Source organism: Bison bison, unplaced genomic scaffold (assembly GCF_000754665.1).
Source record: "Bison bison bison isolate TAMUID 2011002044 unplaced genomic scaffold, Bison_UMD1.0 scf7180017864146, whole genome shotgun sequence".
Taxonomy (NCBI): Eukaryota; Metazoa; Chordata; class Mammalia; order Artiodactyla; family Bovidae; genus Bison; species Bison bison.
The window spans coordinates 5,780,847-5,803,238 of NW_011494718.1; the positions used below are offsets into that span (position 1 = coordinate 5,780,847).

At 41.0% G+C, this 22,392-nt stretch overlaps 1 protein-coding gene across 6 annotated transcripts in view; it reads left to right on the forward strand.

The window, feature by feature from the left end:
- The window catches only part of SH3D19 (SH3 domain containing 19), a 110,092-nt gene extending 88,172 nt beyond the window's left edge, over positions 1-21,920 (forward strand). For 4 of the 6 annotated variants that reach the window (XM_010840753.1, XM_010840755.1, XM_010840754.1 and 1 more), the window contains 10 exons: positions 1,573-1,641; positions 1,811-1,951; positions 5,513-5,585; positions 6,563-6,693; positions 8,865-8,920; positions 11,370-11,572; positions 12,281-12,333; positions 15,362-15,548; positions 15,957-16,054; positions 19,387-21,920. In XM_010840753.1, the coding sequence (XP_010839055.1) occupies positions 1,573-1,641; positions 1,811-1,951; positions 5,513-5,585; positions 6,563-6,693; positions 8,865-8,920; positions 11,370-11,572; positions 12,281-12,333; positions 15,362-15,548; positions 15,957-16,054; positions 19,387-19,503 (1,128 nt within the window). In that variant the 3' untranslated portion in view covers positions 19,504-21,920. The remainder of the gene's footprint in view (positions 1-1,572; positions 1,642-1,810; positions 1,952-5,512; positions 5,586-6,562; positions 6,694-8,864; positions 8,921-11,369; positions 11,573-12,280; positions 12,334-15,361; positions 15,549-15,956; positions 16,055-19,386) is intronic. The other 2 variants (XR_825339.1, XM_010840756.1) reach the window with 2 other exon arrangements.
- The last annotated feature ends 472 nt before the right edge of the window (positions 21,921-22,392 follow it).

Below are 22,392 nucleotides of genomic sequence, written 5' to 3' on the forward strand. Positions count from 1 at the left end.
AAGAGTTGACTCATTGGAAAAGACTGATGCTGGGAGGGATTGGGGGCAAGAGGAGAAGAGGACAACAGAGGATGAGATGGCTGGATGGCATCACTGACTCGATGGACGTGAGTCTGAATGAACTCCGGGAGTTGGTGATGGACAGGGAGGCCTGGCGTGCTGCAATTCATGGGGTCGCAAAGAGTCGGACACGACTGAGCGACTGATCTGATCTAATTTATTCCTCACATCAACCCTGTGAAGTGGATACTATTATTATGTCTGTTATGCAAATGAAGAAAATAGTACTCAGAGAGATTAAATGGCCTGTCCGGAATCACAAAGCCAGTGATGGTGGAGCCACGGTTTGAACCCAGATTGACTGGTCTAAGCCCATGCTCTTTAGCGTGAAGCCACACTAAGGAAACAGTGTTACAGGGCTTCCCTGGTGTCCAGTGTTAGGACTCCACACTTGGCCTGCATGGGCGTGGCTTCAATCCCTGGTTGGGGAACTAAGCTCTCACAAAGCCCAGCCGGTGTGGCCAAAAAAAGAGAAAGAAAATCATGTTACTAATTGTAAAGTCTGTACTCACATTGGCTGTTCCATGTTAAGAGCCTCACTGGGGGTATCAAATTTTGCTTATCGGTCTTAGCATAGGTATATAATGTCAAGAAAGCATTTGAATAACTTAAAAGTGAAGTGAGAGTGAAAATCTCTCAGTTGTGTCCAACTCTTTGCGACCCCATGGACTATATAGTCCATGAAATTCTCCAGGCCAGAAAAGTAAAGAAATTAATAAATCAAAATGATGATATATTAGAGTAGTATGTCTCTTTACAAAGTAACTCCTTAAACCCCCCATCTGTCCTGTGGCTGCCCCACCATTAAATTGCCCCCCAGGGTCTCTGCACCCTGGCGCTCTGACAGCTGCTGCGAGCTGCCCCACCCTCCCTGCTTCTGGGGCCGCGCCCGTGCGCTGCGTGTCTTTGCTCCCTTTCCTTGCTGTACGTGAGCTTGTGTGATCACATCTCCTGGGCTGACACGTGCTCATCAGCTGGAATTTACCAAGGCAGGGAGCAGAGTCCTCTGGCCAGAACAGCCGACAGACGTAAAAGCCGTTCTAGGATCAGACAAGGCTGAGTGACCAGGAATGACTGAGGTCAGGCAGTGAAATGGGTTTAAATAGACACTTGCGCCAGAGAGACTGCAGGGAAAGAGATTAAAGGCAGGTAGAAGCAGCCTGTCCAGTCCCCCGTCAGCCCCTGAACTGCAGGCCGAGGCCAGTGCCGAGCATTCACCCTCCTGGTGCTCTGGGAAGCTGGTGGAGCAGGCCTTCTCGGTTGTGACTGAAGGGGCACCTTAGGCTGCCCTCAGCCCCCGAGTCCTGTGTGCTCAGCCTCAGGCCCCCGAGGACTCTGCGTGTCCTGAGAAGCGGCAGCCCCGCCAACGATCCTGAGCTTGCGGAAGCTGAGGGAAGAGTTTACCTGCTGGAAGTTACGCTGCAGGCGCGTGTGCCAAATCCCCACCTGATCGGCCTCTTAGGACGCAGTTATTTGATTATGAATAATCCTTTATATTGGTTTATGTTCAAGCTGTCTGTGCCTCATGGAATTGCCAATGAAGATGTCATCCCGCAAAACCCTGGAGAACTTTCTTGTAAGGTAAAGTAGAGCTCCTTCTTTACTGACAAGTTTTTTAAAAAATTTGCTGGCCTCTGTTACTGTTTTACACATTATTAAATGCTTTAGGCTCCAAAGATTAAAATGTGGAAAAAGTAATAATGTTTTATTAAATAATAATTGCTTCAGAGAGTGGTATTGTACCTTACAGCGTGGGGACGTCCTGGTGATACTGAAGCAGGCAGAAGGTAATTACTTGGAGTGCCGGAAGGGAGACGATGCCGGCAGAGTTCACCTGTCTCAGATGAAGATCATCACGCCGCTTGATGAACATCTTAGCAGCAGACCAAATGTGAGGAATTGATACCGTACCATCCTCATATCACACATGGCAGCACATTTCATAGAACTATTAATTATAGCTCATCCTCAGGTTTTTATTAGCACGTTTATTTTAACCAGAGTAAAAATTACAGTAGCGTTTTATTCCATTTTAAGAATAAATTACTTCTAAGAGACTTGCCGCTGCCAGACTAATCACTTTGATACAGAGTGACTACCGGGTGGCTTGCCTTCCTCGTATCATGCTGACTTACAGCATCCAGGACACGTAGTCATTAATTTTCAACTGTGAGAGCTATTTACTTTTGAAATAATGTAAATACATTTACCAAAGTACTAGAGATTGGTTTTCTAGCAGAATGGATAATTATTTTAAGGAGGGCCCTATAAAGGCTGACATTAAAACACTTCCCAGTAAGATTTAAGGTGAGTATAGACCTTGTTTCTCTGATCATAGCTCATAAAATAATGAAATGAAATGTTACAACACTCTGAATTCACTATTTAGGCCTAACAAATCTGTGGAGCCTAGGAGAATACAATCATTATTGAAGGTCATTTGTTGAGCAAGAAAAATGCCATTGAACAATTTACAGAGGCATATTTTTTAAAGAGCTGCTTAGGGTACCCAGTTAAATTTTCACTGTCTTAGGTAATGTGGCGAACATGAAGAATGAGACCTATCAGTCATTAGGCCAAGTTAAAGTCTTTGGTTTGCCATCATCCTAGTTTGCATAATCTCATCCAGTTCTTCTTGGAGGGCAGTCTGTCATTTGAGGTTTGCCAAGAAACTAAAGATTCGAGTTTCAGAGAGCAGAGAAGATATGTGTTATGCTGGCCACAGCTGGAATGTTGACATTTCTGACTTCAGCCTCGTGGGGAAAGCTCTTCTGTCGCTCACTTTCTCTTTGTTTCAGGAAGCATTACCCATCTGTGACCACTGTTCTGCCTCTCTTTTGAACACGTTGGTGGGTAGCCACGGGGATTGTACTGCCGGAAAGCTTTCCTTGATGACAAACAGAAGCTGAAAAAATTACAGCTTATTCTTTATAAACACTCACGGTTTTGTCCCTTGGAACATTACCTTCCTCATGCTTGTGCCATAGACTTGCAGAAAGGTGACCACCAGTGACCCACAGCTGGTGAAACCCAAGTGGGGCCTCTCTCAGGCTCTGGGTCATGGCTAACATTACCCTTTTCAGAAAAGTAAAACCTACTTGAAAGCCTAGTGTGAAGGTAAATATCCCTAAAACTGTGTTAGGCTCTCCCCTGCCTTAGTCAACAGAAGACATTGCACTTTATGAGTTAAGGCCGGGCTGTCCGAGCAGGGAGGCAGGGATTGTCACCTCGCATGGCTCCCACAGCTGCGGGTCTCACTTCCCCTCCCACCACCGGAGGCAGTGATCTGACCTCTCTGAACCTCATTTTTTAAATGTGTGAAATAGATATGAGAATCCTCAGAGTTGATTATAGAATTGATTTATCGTTATGATTCCATTTATATGAAAGTTCAGAATGGGGAAATCCAGAAGGTAGATCAGTGGTTGCCCAGGGCTGGGGGAAGGTGAGGGGGAGTGATGGCCAATGGGTGGGAGGCTTCCGGAGGGATCATAAATGTGTCCTAAAGTTAGATTGTGGTGATGGTCACACAATGCTGTGAATATGCTAAAATTAGGTACACTTTAAATGCTTAAATTTTATGGCAAGTGCCTTATATCTCAAAGATCCTTAAAAAATTAAATGAGCTGATTAATTTAGGTAATTTAACACCTGTAAGGTGCTTAGTATAGTGAATAGTGCATAGTGAGCAAACAGCGTATGTTAACTATTCTCATTACTCATTAGTGTTAGCTATTATAGTCATACTAGAAGGAACTCTGAAATATGTTAGATTTTCCTCCCAGATACCCCCGCTAATGGTGTGTTCCTGCCCCTGAGTTGTTCCTGCCCCTGTGGCCAGCCCCGTTCGCCTGCCCTCTCGCCCTTCACCTGCCAGGCCAAGGTGATGAGCAGCATCAAGGGGACAGCCGTGCACAGGAGGCGGGGAAGGGGAGCGGGAGGCACGGGCTGCCTGCGGTCCCACCCCCACCCATTTGGCTGGTGTCTAGGCCTCGGGCCATCTGCAGGTCCATGTTTATGTTTGGTGTGGGGTAGGCCTCTGCCTTCACTTTTTCCAGATGTAAAGCCATCTAGCCTAACACCATTTATTGGAGCAGTCATCCCTTTGTCTACAGATGTAAATCAGAAAAAAATGAAAACCACACATATACTAAATTGGATAAATAGTAATTTTTAAAGCCCCTCCAGGCTTCACATATCTCATAGTTCCTTTACAATCCCTGAAATTCCCATTATGCCCATTTATTTAAGAAAAAGCACTAAGCAGCCTCTAAGAAAATGTCGGTGTTGCTTTGGTAAACTAACACACCAAGCTGCCTTAGCCCTTCCTGTATTACACTGTATTACGCTCTTCCTGAGCTGTATTACTCTCAGCTGACGTGAGAGAAGGCAACGTGCCTCCACAGCTGCCTTACAGTTGATTCAGAAAAGAGCTGCGCAAAGGAGCTGCAGGGCGGACGTGGAGGGAGTGGGCCATGACCCCTGAGGTCTGAACATCATGGTCAGGAGAGGGGCAGTCCCTGATGGGCAGGGGCCATTAAAGGAAGGAAGAGATGAGAAAGGCACCAAAAAATCACTTTCATTTAAGAATCAAAGCGATTAAGTTATAATTCCAAATAATATCCATCAGTCAGACTGGATGGTGATGATGTGGATAACAACTGCTTGTCATTAAGAAACAGGCACTCTTCAAATGTGGCTTCTCCTCTGGCCAGTCTAAGCAGCTGGTTAGATGGGTAGAGAATATTGAATTCTCTTTGCTAATTTACTTAGAATTACTATTGAATAAACCATTCAGATTAAATAGAAAATCCAGGCCAGGCATGGGAGGTAGCATTGGCTTTCAAATTAGAGAAGGCATTCAGTTAAGTGGTAATAAATGAAATGGATTTTACTTTTTGTGAATTATACTTTTGTAAAAGTTGTTAGCTCTTTTCATTATAAAAGGCAAGAGTGTAAATTGCAGAACTTCCTTCTTTTTCCATCTTAATGAAGAGAATACTTTTAAGGTCTTGTTCTTAAGGTTTCGTCCTGATCATAGTTTATGGAAAAAGCGATCCCTGAAAGGTGAAGTGGTAAAAATGACTACCTCAGGGTAGAGTAGATGCTGCTTTAAAACACAAAAACAACCGACAAAAGCTTAAGTTTAATTTCCTTTTGTTTACTCTCTCAGTTTAAGAAAAATGCTGGCTGCTGCTGCTGCTAAGTCGCTTCAGTCGTGTCCGACTCTGCGTGGGGGCTATCATAATTGAGATAATTCTCCTCCAGCAGGGACTCATACCTTTTCCACTTGGTCATGATTCTCTTGTTTGGCTCAACTGTGTGGTTTGCATCTTGTACTCATAATTGTGTCAAGAGGACCCCAATGAGGAAAAAAAAAATGGTCTCCGAGTGAATAATGAACCCAGTGTTCATCATGCACACCGCACTCACTGCTCTGCTTCTCCCTCAGGACCCAAGCTGCCCTCAGAAGCCTGTTGACAGTGCTGCCCCTCATGCCATCGTTCTTCATGATTTCCCAGCAGGTGAGGACACAGATGATACAGTGGTAGAACCTTCGGATCCAAGATCGGGCATCCTCCCAAGGTTAACCTCTCAAGGACGTCTGTCTTCACTTTCTGTACCCATGGAGCCCTGGACTGGACAGGCCATCTTATCCATCACCCCACCTTCAGGAAGAGTTGACTGCACCCAGCCATGCCAGAAGGCTTACCTGCACACCCTTGCTTTTGATACTCCCTGTGAGAGAGAGAGGAGAGAGTGTTCCCCTTACACAGGAACAAATAGCAGCTTGCCTACCAGTTGGAAGCTGTTTAACTCTTTCCCAACATAATGAAATTAATTCAGCTTTAATAAGTGAAGTTCTTTCTGCTAAGGGTTGTAAAACCAACGCACATAGCTCAGCTATTGCTGATGAAGTGAAAACACACATTTTTGTAATCAATTTTAAAGTACCTTTTATATCCAAGGATTCAAATAAAATAAATTCCAGATTTATTTATAACCTTTTTTTTGTCCACTTGGTAGACTGATTTTTATTTCAGTGTGAGTAAATTTATATGCTGAAGAGCAGTAGGACTCCCTTAGTATTTTGAGATTGAAATGATTTTTTAGCATGGTTGAGAATCATATGAATATTATACCGTGTCTATAAATTGTTTCGTGTTTCATTGTTAAAATATGTATTCAGCAGACGTTTATATTGGCACAGAAGAATCTCTGGCAAGTGCAATGTTTTGTGTGTGTGTGTGCTTAAACAAGCATTCCCTATCACTCAGTGCCTGGTAAATATATCTCATTTGATCTTAAAAGGGGAAACTCATAATAGCAATATCCAGAAAAAAAAATATTTTTAAAGTCAATTCAATTAGTATAATCTGTTCTCAGAATCGGTAGAAGATACCGCCTTGGTGGACAGAAGTAAATGCCACTCTGTGCTCTGCTTTATTCAGCTCTGCAACCAGGGTAACTGATCATGCATCATTATAATTTTACCATACAGAACAAGCTGATGATCTGAGCCTCACTTCTGGAGAGATTGTTTATCTTCTGGAAAAAATAGATACAGATTGGTACAGAGGGAAATGTAGAAACCAGACTGGTGTATTTCCGGCCAACTACGTCAAAGTGATTGTAAGTAGATCGTGCATGTTGAAATTGGTCACATATTCAGTGGAGTCTATGTAATTCACAGTTTGAAAAAAATAACCAGATGCCTAGATTCTTGGCTTCTGGTTCTGTCTCTTCCATTAATTCGTTTAGTATTTGAAAAATTCAGAAATAAAGGTTTGTTCAACTAGGTAGTAGTTAATTATTAATATATTATGGAGCATTAGAACTTAATGCTTAAATGCTATCTGAAATCCTAAGGTAAAAAGCTACTGCAGGTCCACTGGTGAATCAGCTATTCTTGGAGGGTTGATAAGCACATGAGGGTATATGTTAATTCTCTGAAACATTCAGCAAACAAGAATTAACAATACTGGATTGTCGTATAGGAATGTTTGTTCTCCAAGGTTATGGTACCACTTCTCTTTTTCTTTGGAGTGCATTTCATTATTGATTTCTTTCATTCTTTCCATCCCCATTCATTTCTGTCTTAAAAAAAAAAATATATATATATATATATATATAAGATTTCCCTGATGGTCCAGTGGTTAAGAATCCACCTTGCAGTGCAGGGAACAGAGGTTCAATCCTTGGTCTGGAAAGATCTCACATGCCTTGGGGCAGCTAAGCCAGTGCACGGAACTACCAAGGCCAAGCTCGAGAGCCTATGTGCCCCAACTGCTGCAGCCCACGTGCTGGAGCCAGTGCCCCACAGCAGGAGAAGCCAGCACAGTGAGGAGTCCGTGCACTGCAGCTGGAGAGTAGCTCCCACTCACTGCACCTAGAGAGAGCCCACACAGCACAAAGACCCAGTACAGCCATAAACAAATAGATTAAAAGATTCTTCTTTAAAAAAAAAATAGATTTGGCAGTACTAAAGTACTTTCATTGGAGGGAATGGTTTTTCACTTAATAGTTTCAAATCTGACTGAGAAATATTATATTAAAGTGTCATAATTTTACACACCCTCACAGCCTACCTGGTGAAAGCAGACCCCTGTGGTAGAGCCCTGAGTGTTAAGCCCGGGTGGCTGAGAAACACAGAGATGAACTAAGACTGCCACGTGAGCATTTACATCAGTGGGAAGAGAATGACTCACTTGCTGATATGACTTACTGATACTGAAAAATATCAATAAAGCTAGCTTAAATAGTTGAACATGAGCTGCTTATTTGAGGCGGGGAAGCAAATGATTTTCCATCAGAAACTTAGCAAACAGACATAACAGATAACCTATGTTTTTCAAGTATAAATGAGATTGAGTCTCTTGAATTACAAAATGTGGGTCTTCCAAGTAGTCTGATGTATAAATACCCTGATTCTCGGGAGAAACCCAACCACATTCTCTACATTAACATTAAGAATAATGTTGGTTTTAGTGCTCTTCCCCATTTTTCTTCTGCCCAGTGTGGCAGTGCTTCAAAAAGCACAGTTACCACACTGAAATCAGTCACACTGCAGTTGCCACATTATTGGTGTGTTATTTCTAAGCCTGCAAGTTTAAAAAATTGTTTTAAAACTTCAAACTTTTGGAATTCATCAAGAAGGGCACTGCTTTATTTAATGTAAATCTCAAAGCTTTAAGTAGTTTTCCGACTTAGTGCATTATGGTCAAATATTTCATCACAACTTAGCTCTACTGAGCCTTGTAGATGAGGTATTATATAACGTGCTCACCCCTAGATGCTCCCTGAGTGCTAAGTCCTCTCTTACTTCCCTACTTACAGTGAAGGGGAAAAAATGGCCCAGAGTTATGAAAAGGGAGAGCTTCACAAGTTTGATTAAAAGGTTTTATTTGGGGTCATGCAAGTATTGCAGAGTTCTACCAACACTTTGGCTAGGCGTCTAGATAGTACCTATGCCTAGTTTCTGTGCTAAGCCCTCCTCACCTGATGTTTTCAACTTAGGGGATGTGAGCTGGAGAGCCCCAGTTAGGCGGGAATGGCATAATGTGCTTATTCCAGCAAATAAGAGGAAGATGGGTTGTCTATGCAAGGAGGGCCACATCACAAGTTATGGAGTTTTTTCAAAACCCAAATTCTGGATTTCGTACCTTTTTAGCATCTATGGTATGTTTTGTCGATTTAATACCTAGCTAAACTGGTTAACCTCAGCTGTAAATTTCCTAATTACTTAGCCTTAAATTTATCTTATGAAATAATACAATTGTTGCCTTGATTTTTGTCTTTACTAGATTGATGTTCCAGGAGGAAATGGGAAACGGGAATCCATCTCATCTCATTGTGTTAAGTAAGTTTTACTTGTGTTCTTTTGCACGAAATACAAAGGATGTGAGCATTTATATCATAAAGAATTAACAAGCTTAAACACTTCAGATGCATGATTATTCAGATTCTCAGTATGTCTTTTTTAATTATGAGGAAAACGACTTGTTTAAAAATCCTGATGAAATTGCAGCATGCTGATAGTGGCAACCCTCTGTGCCAATGTAGGGCGTATAGACAGCCACGGTCTGTCCTGGTGCTTCCCACAGCCGAACCTTGTCTGAAGAGACAGGTTTCATCATCCACTGCATTTTATGTTGGCCTTCTGGTATTTATCTACCAAACTGATTTCTAGAAAGTTCAAATATTTTTGTCATAGTGTTAGGGAACCATTGACCAAAACCACCTGCGTTGACCAGGCATGATGATAACCACTTGAACAAGTTGTCTCACAATAGGAGGTCCCAATAAGAAGCATGAAAACTAACCAGGAAAATTTGGGAGAGGCCAAAAAAAGGAGGAGATGCCTGCCCATAATGTCTTATAAAACTAACTGGAAGAATTTGGGAGGGGCCAAAAGGAGGGGAGATGCCAGCCTATAATATGTCCTACCAACGTCCCAGAATCCTTCCTGCTGAAATTCTTCTTGGCTGATCAATGCACACGCCACCAGGAAGGACCCTGAGTCAGAGACAACCAGGAGGCTCACCCCATTACAATAAAACCTGGGACTGCCAGTCGTGTGGCAGAGCAGTCCTTCTGGGTTCCCTTACCCTGCTGCTCTCCACCCGGGCGCCCCTTCCCAACAAAGCTTGCTTTGTCAGCCCATGTGTCTCCTCAGACAGTTCATTTCTGAGTGTTCGACAAGAGCCCACTCTCTCCTCCAACAATAGAAGGTATTTAAACCTAATAGAAATATGAAGTCTACAGATCTGCCAGGTATGTTGTATTGTTTTGTTTTTGAAAGTATCTAGAAGAAAGTAAATCCCATGGATGGAGGACCCTGGTGGGCCGCAGTCCATGGGGTTGCTAAGAGTCAGACACGACTGAGCGACTTCACTTTCACTTCTCACTTTTATGCACTGGAGAAGGAAATGGCAACCCACTCCAGTGTTCTTGCCTGGAGAATCCCAGGGACGGGGGAGCCTGGTGGGCTGCCGTCTATGGGGTCGCTCAGAGTCGGACACGACTGAAGCGACGTAGCAGCAGCAGAAGAAAGTAAAGGAGGAGTTAATTTGGAGGAGGCTTCTTTTATGTTTGAAGACCTTTCTGTGAATTTATGTATCCTTTTCTGCATCATTGTAACTCCTTTGTGATTTAAAACATTGCCACAATGCAACTTTATATTCCAGTTAAATGAGCAAATTAATAGAATGCAGTACCTCCTGAAGACTGTAAACCTGTCTTTGAATAGGTCAGACATAAGAAGATATGCTCTCTGAGGACTTCAGAAAATAAATGCAAAGGTTATCACAAATAAGAAAGCTTCTGAGGCCACAATAGTTTAATTCTGTTTCAGGTTCAGCTTTTCTCCTGTTTTTAAGCAGTGTTCACTGTGTCAGCAGGTTGAATTTGAAGTGGGCTTTCATAGCCGTTGATCCACCGACCTGACTTAAATCAGACTTTGATTGCAGCCAGTACCAACCTTTTCTTTTCAGGCAATTGCCTCTCCTTTGTCATTGCCGTTGAAACTTCCTTTCTGAAGCCTCAAGTCGAAGGTTTGGTATACAGTCATGTCTTCGAGGGATGCAATTTCATCTCTGTTTTTATCTTATTATCAGTCAGAATTGCAGATCATTTAAGGATTGTTCCAATTCTCAGAAATGAAGCCTTTTTAAAGGAGATACAAAAATCACTTTAAAACAACAGTATTAGGTATAAGATTAAATGTTATAAGATAATGTGCCGAGTGTGTTTTCTTTGAACCTCCTAGTTTTGAAGACCATTCATCTATATACAGAACTCACTGATTCAGCATGTCTTAAGCATCTACCCTGCCCAGCTGATGCCCATTGCATTTCTGCCATGAAAGTTTGATGTCTTGCCCTGAGATCCTCAGGATTAATACTTCTAAACTCAGTGTGTTTATGACTGAGAGGGTTCAGACTCGGCCCTGGATTACTGTGGCCCAGGGATACAAAAACATGGAGACTGGGGGGATTCTGTCCTGAAAAGGTGATCAAAAGGTGTGACAACCTAAACCAACCACCAGCTGCTTATCTGGCATTCTGCATGTGCTAGAAACCTTGACTTTAGCCTTTCTGAGTGAAACAGGCTCGAATCTACAAAGTAAGGACTGTCATTTAGAAATGTAGCTTATTCTTTTTCATGGAAATTTTAAATTATGCCTAGTATATCTTGTTCCAAAGTAAATACAAAATAAATATTCACTGAAGGATTAAATGAGGGTTTCCAGGCATTTTGAAAGTTAGTAGTGCCTAGTTTAACCCACAAATGTGATCTTCTTTCTTCAGAGGCCCAAGGTGTGTTGCTCGATTTGAGTATATTGGAGACCAGAAGGACGAGTTAAGTTTCTCAGAGGGAGAAATTATTATTCTTAAAGAGTATGTGAATGATGAGTGGGCGAGAGGAGAACTTGGAGACAGATCTGGAATCTTCCCCCTTAACTTTGTGGAACTCATTGAGGATCATCCCACTTCTGGTACAAATGTTTTAAGTGAGTATTGAGAATATGGCTTTTTATTGTGTACTATCCTAATTCAAATAAACCAGGTAATAGGTTAATACTTAAGTTGAATAATAATCCATATTGCCATATTTTTTAGGGTAGAAGGAAAAATGATTTTTAAATGGTATTTGTCATGTTGGGGATAGTCATTATTGGGGCAGTCTCTCAAAGAGCTGGCATTTGCATTTTAGATAATTAGCAGTAGCTTCATGTTTTTTTTACTAAAGTTGCTCAGTCATGTCCAACTCTTTGCAACCCCATGGGCTACACAGTCTGTGGACTTCTCCAGGCCAGAATACTGGAGTGGGTAGCCTTTCCCTTCTCCAGGGGATCTTCCCGACCCAAGAATTGAACCGGGTCTTCTTCATTGCAGGTGGGTTCTTTACCAACTGAGCTATCAGGGAAGCCGTTCATATTAGCTATCAGGGAAGCTTCATATTAGAGATGGCAAAAAAAAGAATCATCAACTTTTAAACAGAAATGGCCTGTAGAGTAAAACTAATGCGTTTCCTCTTTCAGTCTACAGTAAAGAAAACAAACCCAGAGAATGTAGTTTGTACTGGCCTGGCAAAGCTAGTAGCCAGTACGTGAAGAGACTGATCTGGAATCCCAGACTTTTTACTTTCCTCTGAAAGATTTTCCCCAATGCTGTGTGGTCTTTACATCTCAAGTTTTGATTTTTCTTTTAAAATATAGGCACAAAGGTACCACCAAAGACCAAAAAAGAAGATTCTGGTGCAAATTCTCAGGTAGGCTGCTTGAATAGATAACTGTGGTGAAAGCCAAGTTTTATCTCTGGGAGGACTATTAAAATCATAATTATCAAAAGCAGTGTTTAATTTTTTAATTCGTGTAGCAGATATTTGAGGTAAATAGGTGATCAATGCCTTTCTTGCTCACAGAGCTCATCATACAAATGAATTAGAAAAACATACAAACACTGATAAAAATTAACGAGAAAGAGACATTATTGGAATATTCATGAAAGAGATAGTATAAGTGGCTGATAGTAAAAAAGGTTTGTTTTGGGGTTTTTTTGGCCGCGCACCTTGGTTCCCTGTCCAGGTCTCAAACCCATGCTCCCTGTGTTGGGAGCACAGAGTTTTAACCACTGGACCATCGGGAAGTCCCTAAGAAAGTCATTTAACCTTACAGTAATCAAAGAAAGGCCTTGTAAGGAGACAGTAAAATACCATTTAACATATCTAGTTAACCAAAGATTCAGTACAACAACAGCAAACAAGTAATTACAGGTAAGTGATTGTTAAAAGAGGAAAAGTACAGATTATTGTTATTGTTTTTATCTCTCACCCTAAAGATGAAAAATGAGACAAGGTTTTAGTCACAAAGATGGTCATAGTGGCGTTATTATAATGTGAAAAAACTGGAAATAACCTGAATATAGCCATTATTGGGAAAATGTTCTGAGGCCATGAAAAACTAGATTTGTAAAGTAAATGTCATGGGAGGAAAACATATAGTGAAACTGAATATACAGCATAAAAAGACTAGCAGGAAATGTATTTAAGTTGTTAACATTCAGTTTCCTTAGGTGGTTAACATTATAGATCAGATCAGTCGCTCAGTCGTGTCCGATTCTTCTCGACCCCATGAATCGCAGCACGCCAGGCCTCCCTGTCCATCACCAACTCCCGGAGTTCACTGAGACTCACGTCCATTGAGTCGGTGATGCCATCTAGCAGTCTCATCCTCTGCCGTCCCCTTCTCCTCCTGCCCCCAATCCCTCCCAGCATCAGAGTCTTTTCCAATGAGTCAACTCGTCGCATGAGGTGGCCAAAGTACTGGAGTTTGGGTATATTTCCCATTCTTCATACATTTCTGAACTTGCCAAATGTTCAGGAACATTTGCATTATTTTATAGTGGGAGAGAGAAAAAATGTAGTAAAATTTTTAGTGTTTAGCATGACTTCCAAAGTTCAAACTGGACAGGAGTGTGAGTGACTTCCATCGTTTTTTGTGACAGGTTTTAGGAGACGAGCCCGACAGGGTCGTTGTTTGTCACAATGTCAGGGGTCACTGGGCTGTGTGTCTCAGTTCTTTCATCCCCCCACTGATCGTTAAACAGGAAAGAAAGTGACCACAGTTCTTCGAAAGGAAACGTCCTCATGGTGGCCACTGTTGCCCAGGAGTGACAAGGACTCTTCTGTAGAGTTGGTTTCTCAAGTGCGGGAACAAGAGGAGAGGGTTAGGCTTTTTGTTTGCTTAGTGGTTGTTTCTCTTTGAAGCCATCAACTGCTGAGCACTTAAGGTGTGCCAGGCCCTGTGCTGAGCAGTCTACATGCAACACCTCGTTTGACCCCACGTGAGCCCTAAGATGAAGCTAAGGCTTAGCGTAGTGAAACGCCTTGCCCTGTGTTAACTGGGAGTGACAGAACTGGTCTGGAACCCAGGCCCATCTGGCTCTAAGCTTTTGATCTTAGTGTAATCTTTGCCTCCCTGCTTGAGCTTCTTGAACACAGGGCTCCCATCCGAGTTCGCAGAGACTCCTTGTCACAGAGCAGAACCCTCTTATGATGTGTTTGCAGCAAAAAGCATTCTTGTTGGAGCATGAACCATCACGCCAGGTGGTTACCCTGCCAGCCTTGAAGCGAACTGTGACTTGAAAAATTAGAAGTGTGGACTGATGGAGACTTGGGCCATGGGGTCCGATAACCTCTCAGCCAGGTGGTGTGCTCACTGTTCAGTCATGTGCACACTCGTGTCCAACTGTTTGCAACTCCATGGGCTGTAGCCCACCAAGCTCCTCTGTCCATGGAATTTTCTAGGCAAGAATACTGAAGTGAGTTGCCATTTCCTCCTCCAGGGATCTTCTTGATCCAGGGATGGAACCTATATCTCCTGCATTGCAGGCAGATCCTTTGTTGCTGAGTCACCAGGTAAAGACCTGGGAATTAACAGACTGCCCATTCTGATCCTTCCTAATTTAGGTAAAGAGCTTCACTGAAAATTATATGCTTGGAAATTCCCTGGAAGTCCAGTGGTTAGGATTCTGGGCTTCCAATACCAAGAGCCTGGGTTCAATCCCTGGTCTGGGAATTAAAATCCCACAAGCTTGTAAAGCAATTATCCTTCAATAAAAAATAAATTAATAAAAAAAAAATCCCACAAGCTGCACTGTGTGGCCAAAAAAAAAGAAAAAAGGAAAATTATATGTTTGCCAGAATGTTTTCATAGTGTCATAAATACTATATACAAATATGATAAGCTGTTATCTAATTTTTTAATGTAACTAATGTCATAGATCATGAGCTTCCCAGTTGGTGCTAGTGGTAAAGAGCCCACCTGCCAATGCAGAAGACATTGCAGGAGACACAGGTTCAGTCCCTGGGTTGGGAAGATCCCCTGAAGGAGGGCCTGGCAACCCACTCCAGTATTCTTACCTGGAGAATCCCATGTACAGAGGAGCCTGGCAGGCTACAGTCCATGGAGTTGCAGAGAGTCGGACATGTCTGAAGTGACTTAGCACACACAATGTCATAGACTGTAATTAGAAAGAAACTTTTACTTAAGCATTATATATCCCTTAAAAGCAAAAGTCACAAATTTTATCACATGTCATTTAGAATTTTAAGAAAAAGTTACTGGGAGCTTTAATTTCTGAAACTCACTAGTGACGTTAGGTATTGAGTGATTTAAAGTGGCCCTCAGACTTTGAAATGTTATGACCCCTTAGTTTTTTTGCCACCACTTTTTAAGCTTTGTGAAAATTAATCTGAAATAAAATTTCACGTTTCTTACCAAACTGATTTGTAACAGGAGAACAATCTTTGTGGAGAATGGTGCGAAGCTCTGCACAGTTTCATGGCAGAGACCAGTGAAGACTTAGCCTTCAAGAGGGGAGACCGGATCCTGATCCTGGAGCGAGTGGACTCCGACTGGTACAAAGGCAGACTGCGGGGCCGAGAGGGCATCTTCCCTGCCGTCTTTGTGCGGCCCTGCTCAGGTACCACTGCTGCCCGGGAGGCTCTTACCCTCCAAGGGGACCCCCAAGACCTTTGAAATGATACTGATTTCTTGTCCCTCTGGCCGTGCTCAATTTCAGTTGTTTGCCTGTTTTTGAAAGTTAATTCATAAGGTTATGCAAACTTTCTGCATATAATTTGTTGAAGTTATGGGGGAAAAAGAGATAAAGATACCTTTAATCAATAATGGCTAGTTTTATCTCCTGAATATATTTTCTGTAATTTTTTTTCTGCTAAGAGAACATCCTTCATCTTTTTGCAAGTTAAAATAAATTCAAAATTAATTGAAAATATTATGTCCTGGAAGTGACGAGGGGATTTCTTAAAATGTTTGATTTGTGTTTTAGTCAATGACTTTCTATGTATTTGAATTTTTGGTGTCTTCATAGCTGAGGCAAAAGGTGTGGCTGCTTTATCACTGAAGGGGAGGAAGGCCAAAGCCTTGTATGATTTCCATGGGGAGAATGAAGATGAGCTTTCCTTCAAGGTCAGAATGTGTATCTCTTTTGTAACTGCATTAAGCAGCTGTAAATTTTGAAATGTTTTCAGGGTGAACACTTGCATGGAGTATTGATCACTGATCAAGAATGAACAGATCTCAGACCCTCATTCTTAAGGATGAGATTAGAAAAGTGATTAGGGCAAATGTATATTATCAGCAGATCATTTAAGTACTTTAAAGTCTTATTGATATTGCTAGACCCACAGTTGCCTAACAAATTCCTTATTCCTCAGCCTTATGACATGCGATCTCACTAATGCTGGAGGTTTCACTGGAAGCCCTAGTAAAGGACAGTCCTCAGACTTCCCTGGTGGTCTCCAAGTTAAGATTCTGTGCTTCCACTCCAGGGAACACATGCTTGATCCCTGGTTCAGGAATTAAGATCCCATGATGCCACGCGGCTCAGCCAAAGTAAAGAAGGGATGATCCTCTGCAGGGCCCTTGCAGCCTGCTGCTGTCGCGTCGTGAAACCAGTGGGGAAGCCAGGTGGCCCCTACTACAGCTGGCCTCTGCAGCAGTGCCTCACAAGGCCCTGGAGTCTTGTCCACAGAGATACTGAATAGACTTTGGGTAGTGACCCCAAAAGATTAAGGTACTTTGAGGAGGGTTTTTTAAGAAGCCTAAAGCCTAACCTTAATCTTAAACAGAATACTTGCATGATCCTGTTTCCACATCCACAGGTGGATTGTGCTCAGAGGAGCGTACCCAGGGCAGTACTGTGGTATTGGGCCAGATGCTGTCAGAAGAGTTGTCAGGCAGTGGGAAATTCTCCATCATTGGAGATACTCAGAGGGAATTAGAGTATCCAGGAGTGACTGGACAAGATGAGACTTAAGACAGTGGGTACCCACATAAGGTTTACACCTGTATACAACAAAATGAGGAAAACAGCGATGGCTGGGGATGTGGAGGCTTTAGGGGAGTCATGGAGAAAGGTGGCATGCTGAGATATGTCAGTATAAGGTTGCTAACTTTTCTGTTTTGTGATGGAGTTTACTTTCTTCTGAGAATTTCTTTTTCATATTAAAATGTCATTTCCATTATAAAATATTACTAGTAAATGATACATATTTCTTACACAAAATTATAATTGGTAACCCTATATGTTTCTTTCTCTTTTTAATTTCTTGGTCCATAAAATCCAAATGTTTAGAAACTGTTGCCCTAGTCCTTTTCAATCTTGAGAGTCAATGGCTCAAAATTAATTCCTTTTATCCTCAAGTATAATGTTACTGTGAGTGAACCCTCTGGATTCAGACTTCAGTTTTGGCCTTCATTTAGGTTATGTCAGTATAATCATCCAGAAAATAGGTTGTCTTCAGGCATTTTTACAAATGCCTGACTGTAAGCGAGATAGTTCTAGAGTCTTTTAGTTAAGGGATGCCGTACCATTTTAAGTATTGTTGATCATTAATATTTTATTCAATATCCACAGAATATTAGTAAATAAAACTTTTTAAAAATTGTCCTAGCTCTCAGAAAACAGATGTGGCATATATGTATATATGAATCAGAGCTAAGAAAAACAGTTTTACAATACAGTATACTAATGCATATATATGGAATTTAGAAAGATGGTAACAATAACCCTGTATACGAGATAGCAAAAGAGACACTGATGTATAGAATAGTCTTTTGGACTCTGTGGGAGAGGGAGAGGGTGGGATGATTTGGGAGAATGGCATTGAAATACGTATAATATCATATACGGAACGAGTCGCCAGTCCAGGTTCAGGCACGATACTGGATGCTTGGGGCTGGTGCACTGGGACGACCCAGAGGGAGGGTATGGGGAGGGAGGAGGGAGGAGGGTTCAGGATGGGGAACACATGTATACCTCTGGCGGATTCATTTCGAAATCTGGCAAAACCAATACAATATTGTAAAGTTTAAAAATAAAATAAAATTTAAAAAAAATAAGCACAAAAAAAAAAAAAAAAAAAGGAAAATAGTTTTAGTCAAGGATTATAATTTAGGAACCAGAAGGAACTTATAACAGAAACTTTAAATGCCAAAATTTTTACATATTTTAGCAGAGTAAACTAAATTAATGACATTAGATTGTCAACATTTTCCATTAAGAATGGCCTTAAATCAAACCAGTTTTCCAAAGGGCAGTGTCCTAGGGCTACAAATAAATCCATTTAACCTGATAAAGATATCCTTAAAAGTAGCCAGGGTATTCTTGGACCATTACAGAATCTTAAACTCAGGTTCCAGGAAATGGCTAGAAACCGTAAAGAACAAAATAGTTTCAGGAGATAATTTCAAAACTTATGTCTTCATCTGTTGAGATAGTATAATTCATACAGGAGTAAGACACCTAGCCCTTTGACTAGCCCAGGGAAGACAATCGCGTGCTGAGTCAGGGACAGGGAGGATGCAGTGTGATATTAAGGCCGTGGAGGAGTGGACTGCGCCAAACGGTAGAGGAGAACGCCATTATGTGGAAGAACAGATGTAGAGCACAAAATGCTCAGGAGGCTGAGAAAAGGCCATTTTAGTAAAAACCTGTCTAAGTAGAAAGGTAGACTGTATAATGTGGTGACCGCATGCCTAATGGTTAACATTAGGTTATCCATTATGATTCCTGGATAGGCCCTGGAATCACTCTAGATATGAATCCTCTTCCTACCACTCACCGACACGCAGCACTGAGCAAGTCACGTAATCCCTCGGAGTTTCAGTTTCCTTTTCTATAAAATAAGGAAATCTATAAAAATATTTCTCAAAAATGGGGAAACAATAGTACCACTTCTAGGACTGCAGTATTGTTTAAATGAGTTAATTTTCACTATTCTTAGTTTGATAACAAATAAAAATAAAATAAATGAGTGAGTTCCCATAAAGCACACAGAAAAGGACGAGGCACACATACAGTGAGCATACAGCCCCTCTCGCCAGCAAGTCTTTGCGCGTCGCCCGGGATGAGGCCTCCCCAGACTGCCGGTGCGGTGGCAGCTCACACTTTCTGCCCGCCTCTGCTGGCTGTTATTCGTCTCCCAACTCTGGAATAAGGTCTTTCTTCATTGCTGTATCCATAGTGCCCAGAAGTGTCTGACACGTAGTGGGTGTCTGATAAATAATTGTTATTTGGGGAAAAAATTTCTCTATATATACTATGGTAGCTGGTATTTTTATTTATTAAATAATAATTTTAGATTAGGAGTGGTGAATTTGAGGGGCACAAAATACAACCTGGAAATGCAACAAAGTCGACAGTGACAGAGGAATGGGGTTTGAGGAAAAGAAGCAGCTTAACATGTGTACACTCAGCAGAAACTTAATAATTAGTTTCAATTCCTGTTTTTCTACAGGCTGGAGACATAATAACAGAGCTGGAATCTGTCGATGATGACTGGATGAGTGGAGAACTGATGGGAAAATCTGGAATATTTCCCAAAACGTACATTCAGTTTTTACAAGTTAGCTAAAGGTGATGCTTGACTGTGCTCCTTGGCACAGAAACTCACTTGAACTCTCACTTTGACTATCAGATATGTTTTTGCACTATTTTTTTAAGCGGAAAGAAATATTGATGCTGTATACGGTATACTAGAATTTTCTGAAAGCAGAAAACATCTTGATTTTGTAGTTAGCTTTCACTCACATTAGAAACGTGTGCATGGAACCCATGTGCACATTTCCACCAAGGAGGACATCAAGCAGGAGCAAGGCAGGCAGCCCCTCCCCCGGCAGAGCGTCTGGAGACAGGGCTGCACTGGGACACTTACAAGCGAACACTGCACTTGGACGTCTGTGTTCATCAGCACAAGTAAAGTATCCGTGCTTCTTCAATTTTCACTTCAGTTTTAAAAGAGGACATTTGTTATTCTACATGCTGTAACTCTCAGGCGATGGTTGGTAACCTAAATTTCATTTTTGACATTCAAATTAATTCTGACAGCTTGAGAGCATTATCCTTATGACCAGGGCAAAGCCTTGTTTCAGAAGGGAGTAGTTCATTGACCAGTGGAGCCTTGGTGAGCACGTGGTGAATCAGCTCACAGTCACCAAATGCTCCTGTGTTGCCAGATGTTTTCCCTTTGTCCCAGAGTCTGAAAGTGGTTAAAATTTGATGCATAAGAACCAAAACCACCCTGAAAAGCCTTGCTAATAGAACTAACTCTTTCACATACCTGCAGTACTTCTTTCTTTCCTCTGTGTATACTTTATGTTAACAGGGTTATTATAAAGCACATTTTCTGATTCTGTAATCATTCTTTTGACAATTACTGGTACTCAAAGAAAAATTCATTTTCTTTGTGTTACCCCAGTAATACATAAAAGCTGTGTCTTGTTACAGTGGTACATTATGAATCACATATATATATCTCAGAATACAGAGCAACTGTTAAGATGGAAAACAATGCCAAACCCGCAGCTCATTCTTCCAAATATAACCAGAGCTAAAAATAATTTGAGAATCTGAAGGCTAATACTTTCAGGGTTGTTTTTTTCCCCCCAGCTCATCCCTGCAGTTTTTAGAGTAAAAAAAAAAAACCACTTTCCTGCTACCCATTGTTATGCACTCCAGGCTTAAGATGAAAGTCTTAAAGCTAAAAAGTGGTTCATTGTGAAACTGAATCAATTACAGCTTATCGGCTGAAGCCAAATATATTGGTTGAAGACAATCTTTCAAACAGATCAATGGAATAGAATTTCATTGGAAATGTAAAACACTTTCCCAACAATGTTCATAACTTTCTTCTGTTTTTGAGAAGAGTTTCATATGCTGGGCCACTTTTTTGCTTTTGTTGTTGTTTCCATTGTCCAAAAAGTTAGGCAGTTAAGTGATGAAACCATTATGTGAACACCATTTGGGGTTCTGTACCGGAGGAGAGACTTACCTTGTCTTTGACTAAAGTTCATTTTCCAGTATATGGTTACAGTTGATTTCAGGGTATGGGAGCTGTTTCTTTTTTTTTTTTTTTTTAACATGTTTTGGGTATAGAAGATGGAATAAAGAAAACTGGTCAAATATCACTCAAGAGTAATTTCATAAGAAATGGATGGCTTAAAGCATTGTCTCAACTAAATTCCTATTTGCAGCAAGCTTGTATAACAGCAGGAAGGTGAGACTCGGGGGGACTGGGATAGGGCATGAGGTATATTTCTTTGCCTGTGTAATCTTAACATCTTACATCAAAAATCATGAAAACTTAGCTTTATTGGAGAAAAATATTCCTCTTAAATTTTGGCCTCTGTCAGCAGAATGATAAGTGCAATAGGTGTGTATCTACTTGACACTATAATAAACTGAACTGAACTTTCAGAGTGCATTTCTCTTACATACTAGACTGAGGTTTTTGAGAATGGAGATGATATCTTATCTTTTTATCTCTAGCCGTTTGCACCATATAGGCTCAATAGAGGCTTGTTGGTTGGTTGGCTGGCTGGAGGGACAGGGATAACTTTCATGTAATAGTGATACTATTTTGGAGCCACTATGATCCAAGTATCTTTCCTCTTTAATTTACTGACAGAAAACTTCGTTGAAACAAAACTTGCAGTTATATGTCTTCCACTCCATCATGCTACATTTTTTGTCATTTATTACCTACTCAGCTGATGAGACGTAAAAAGGTAGCATGGTTTAAGTTTTCACAGGTACTTTCTTATTCTGTGTATTGATTGAACATGACTTTTATACTCAGTGAATCTCATAGTGGAGAAATAGAAATGTATTCTTGCTCTTTTCAGGAATTTAGGTTGAAAACCTAATATTGTTCATCCAAGCCACTGCAAACTAGGATCTCCAAATCCTTTTTCTTTGGTGGGTTAAACTAGAGAAGTCATTTAATATGTTATTCTTACCCTTTTGAACACTAAAAGACCGCAGATTTCTTTATAAGATGCTCTAGCTTATATGACTGAGGGGGTGGTTAATGTCATTTGTGCTCATGGGAATCACAGGTTTTTAACAGTCTGAAATATTCATTATGAAAAAGATCAGTACATTTATCAGAATTTGTTAGAACTGGCATTTGAAAAAAAATTTATTTTTCTACAGGGTTGTTATGCATCAATACTCTTAACAATAATTGTTTAGTTTTTGTTGAGCTTCTTAAGCTTAGATAAATATGCCCAGAGAAATACTGATGATATAGGCTAAATACAAAGAGATATTTGGTATTAATATAATCATTAGTGGTATATTCCTTTTAATTAATATCAAATGTAACTGGACAATATGATTCATAATTCAGTGCTATTTGAATGTCATTAATTGAATCCTTAGCAGTGAATTTTTTCAGAACTTAATAGGGAATAATTTTCTAACTTACTCCTTTATATTTCACTGTAATTATGGGGTAGAGGGG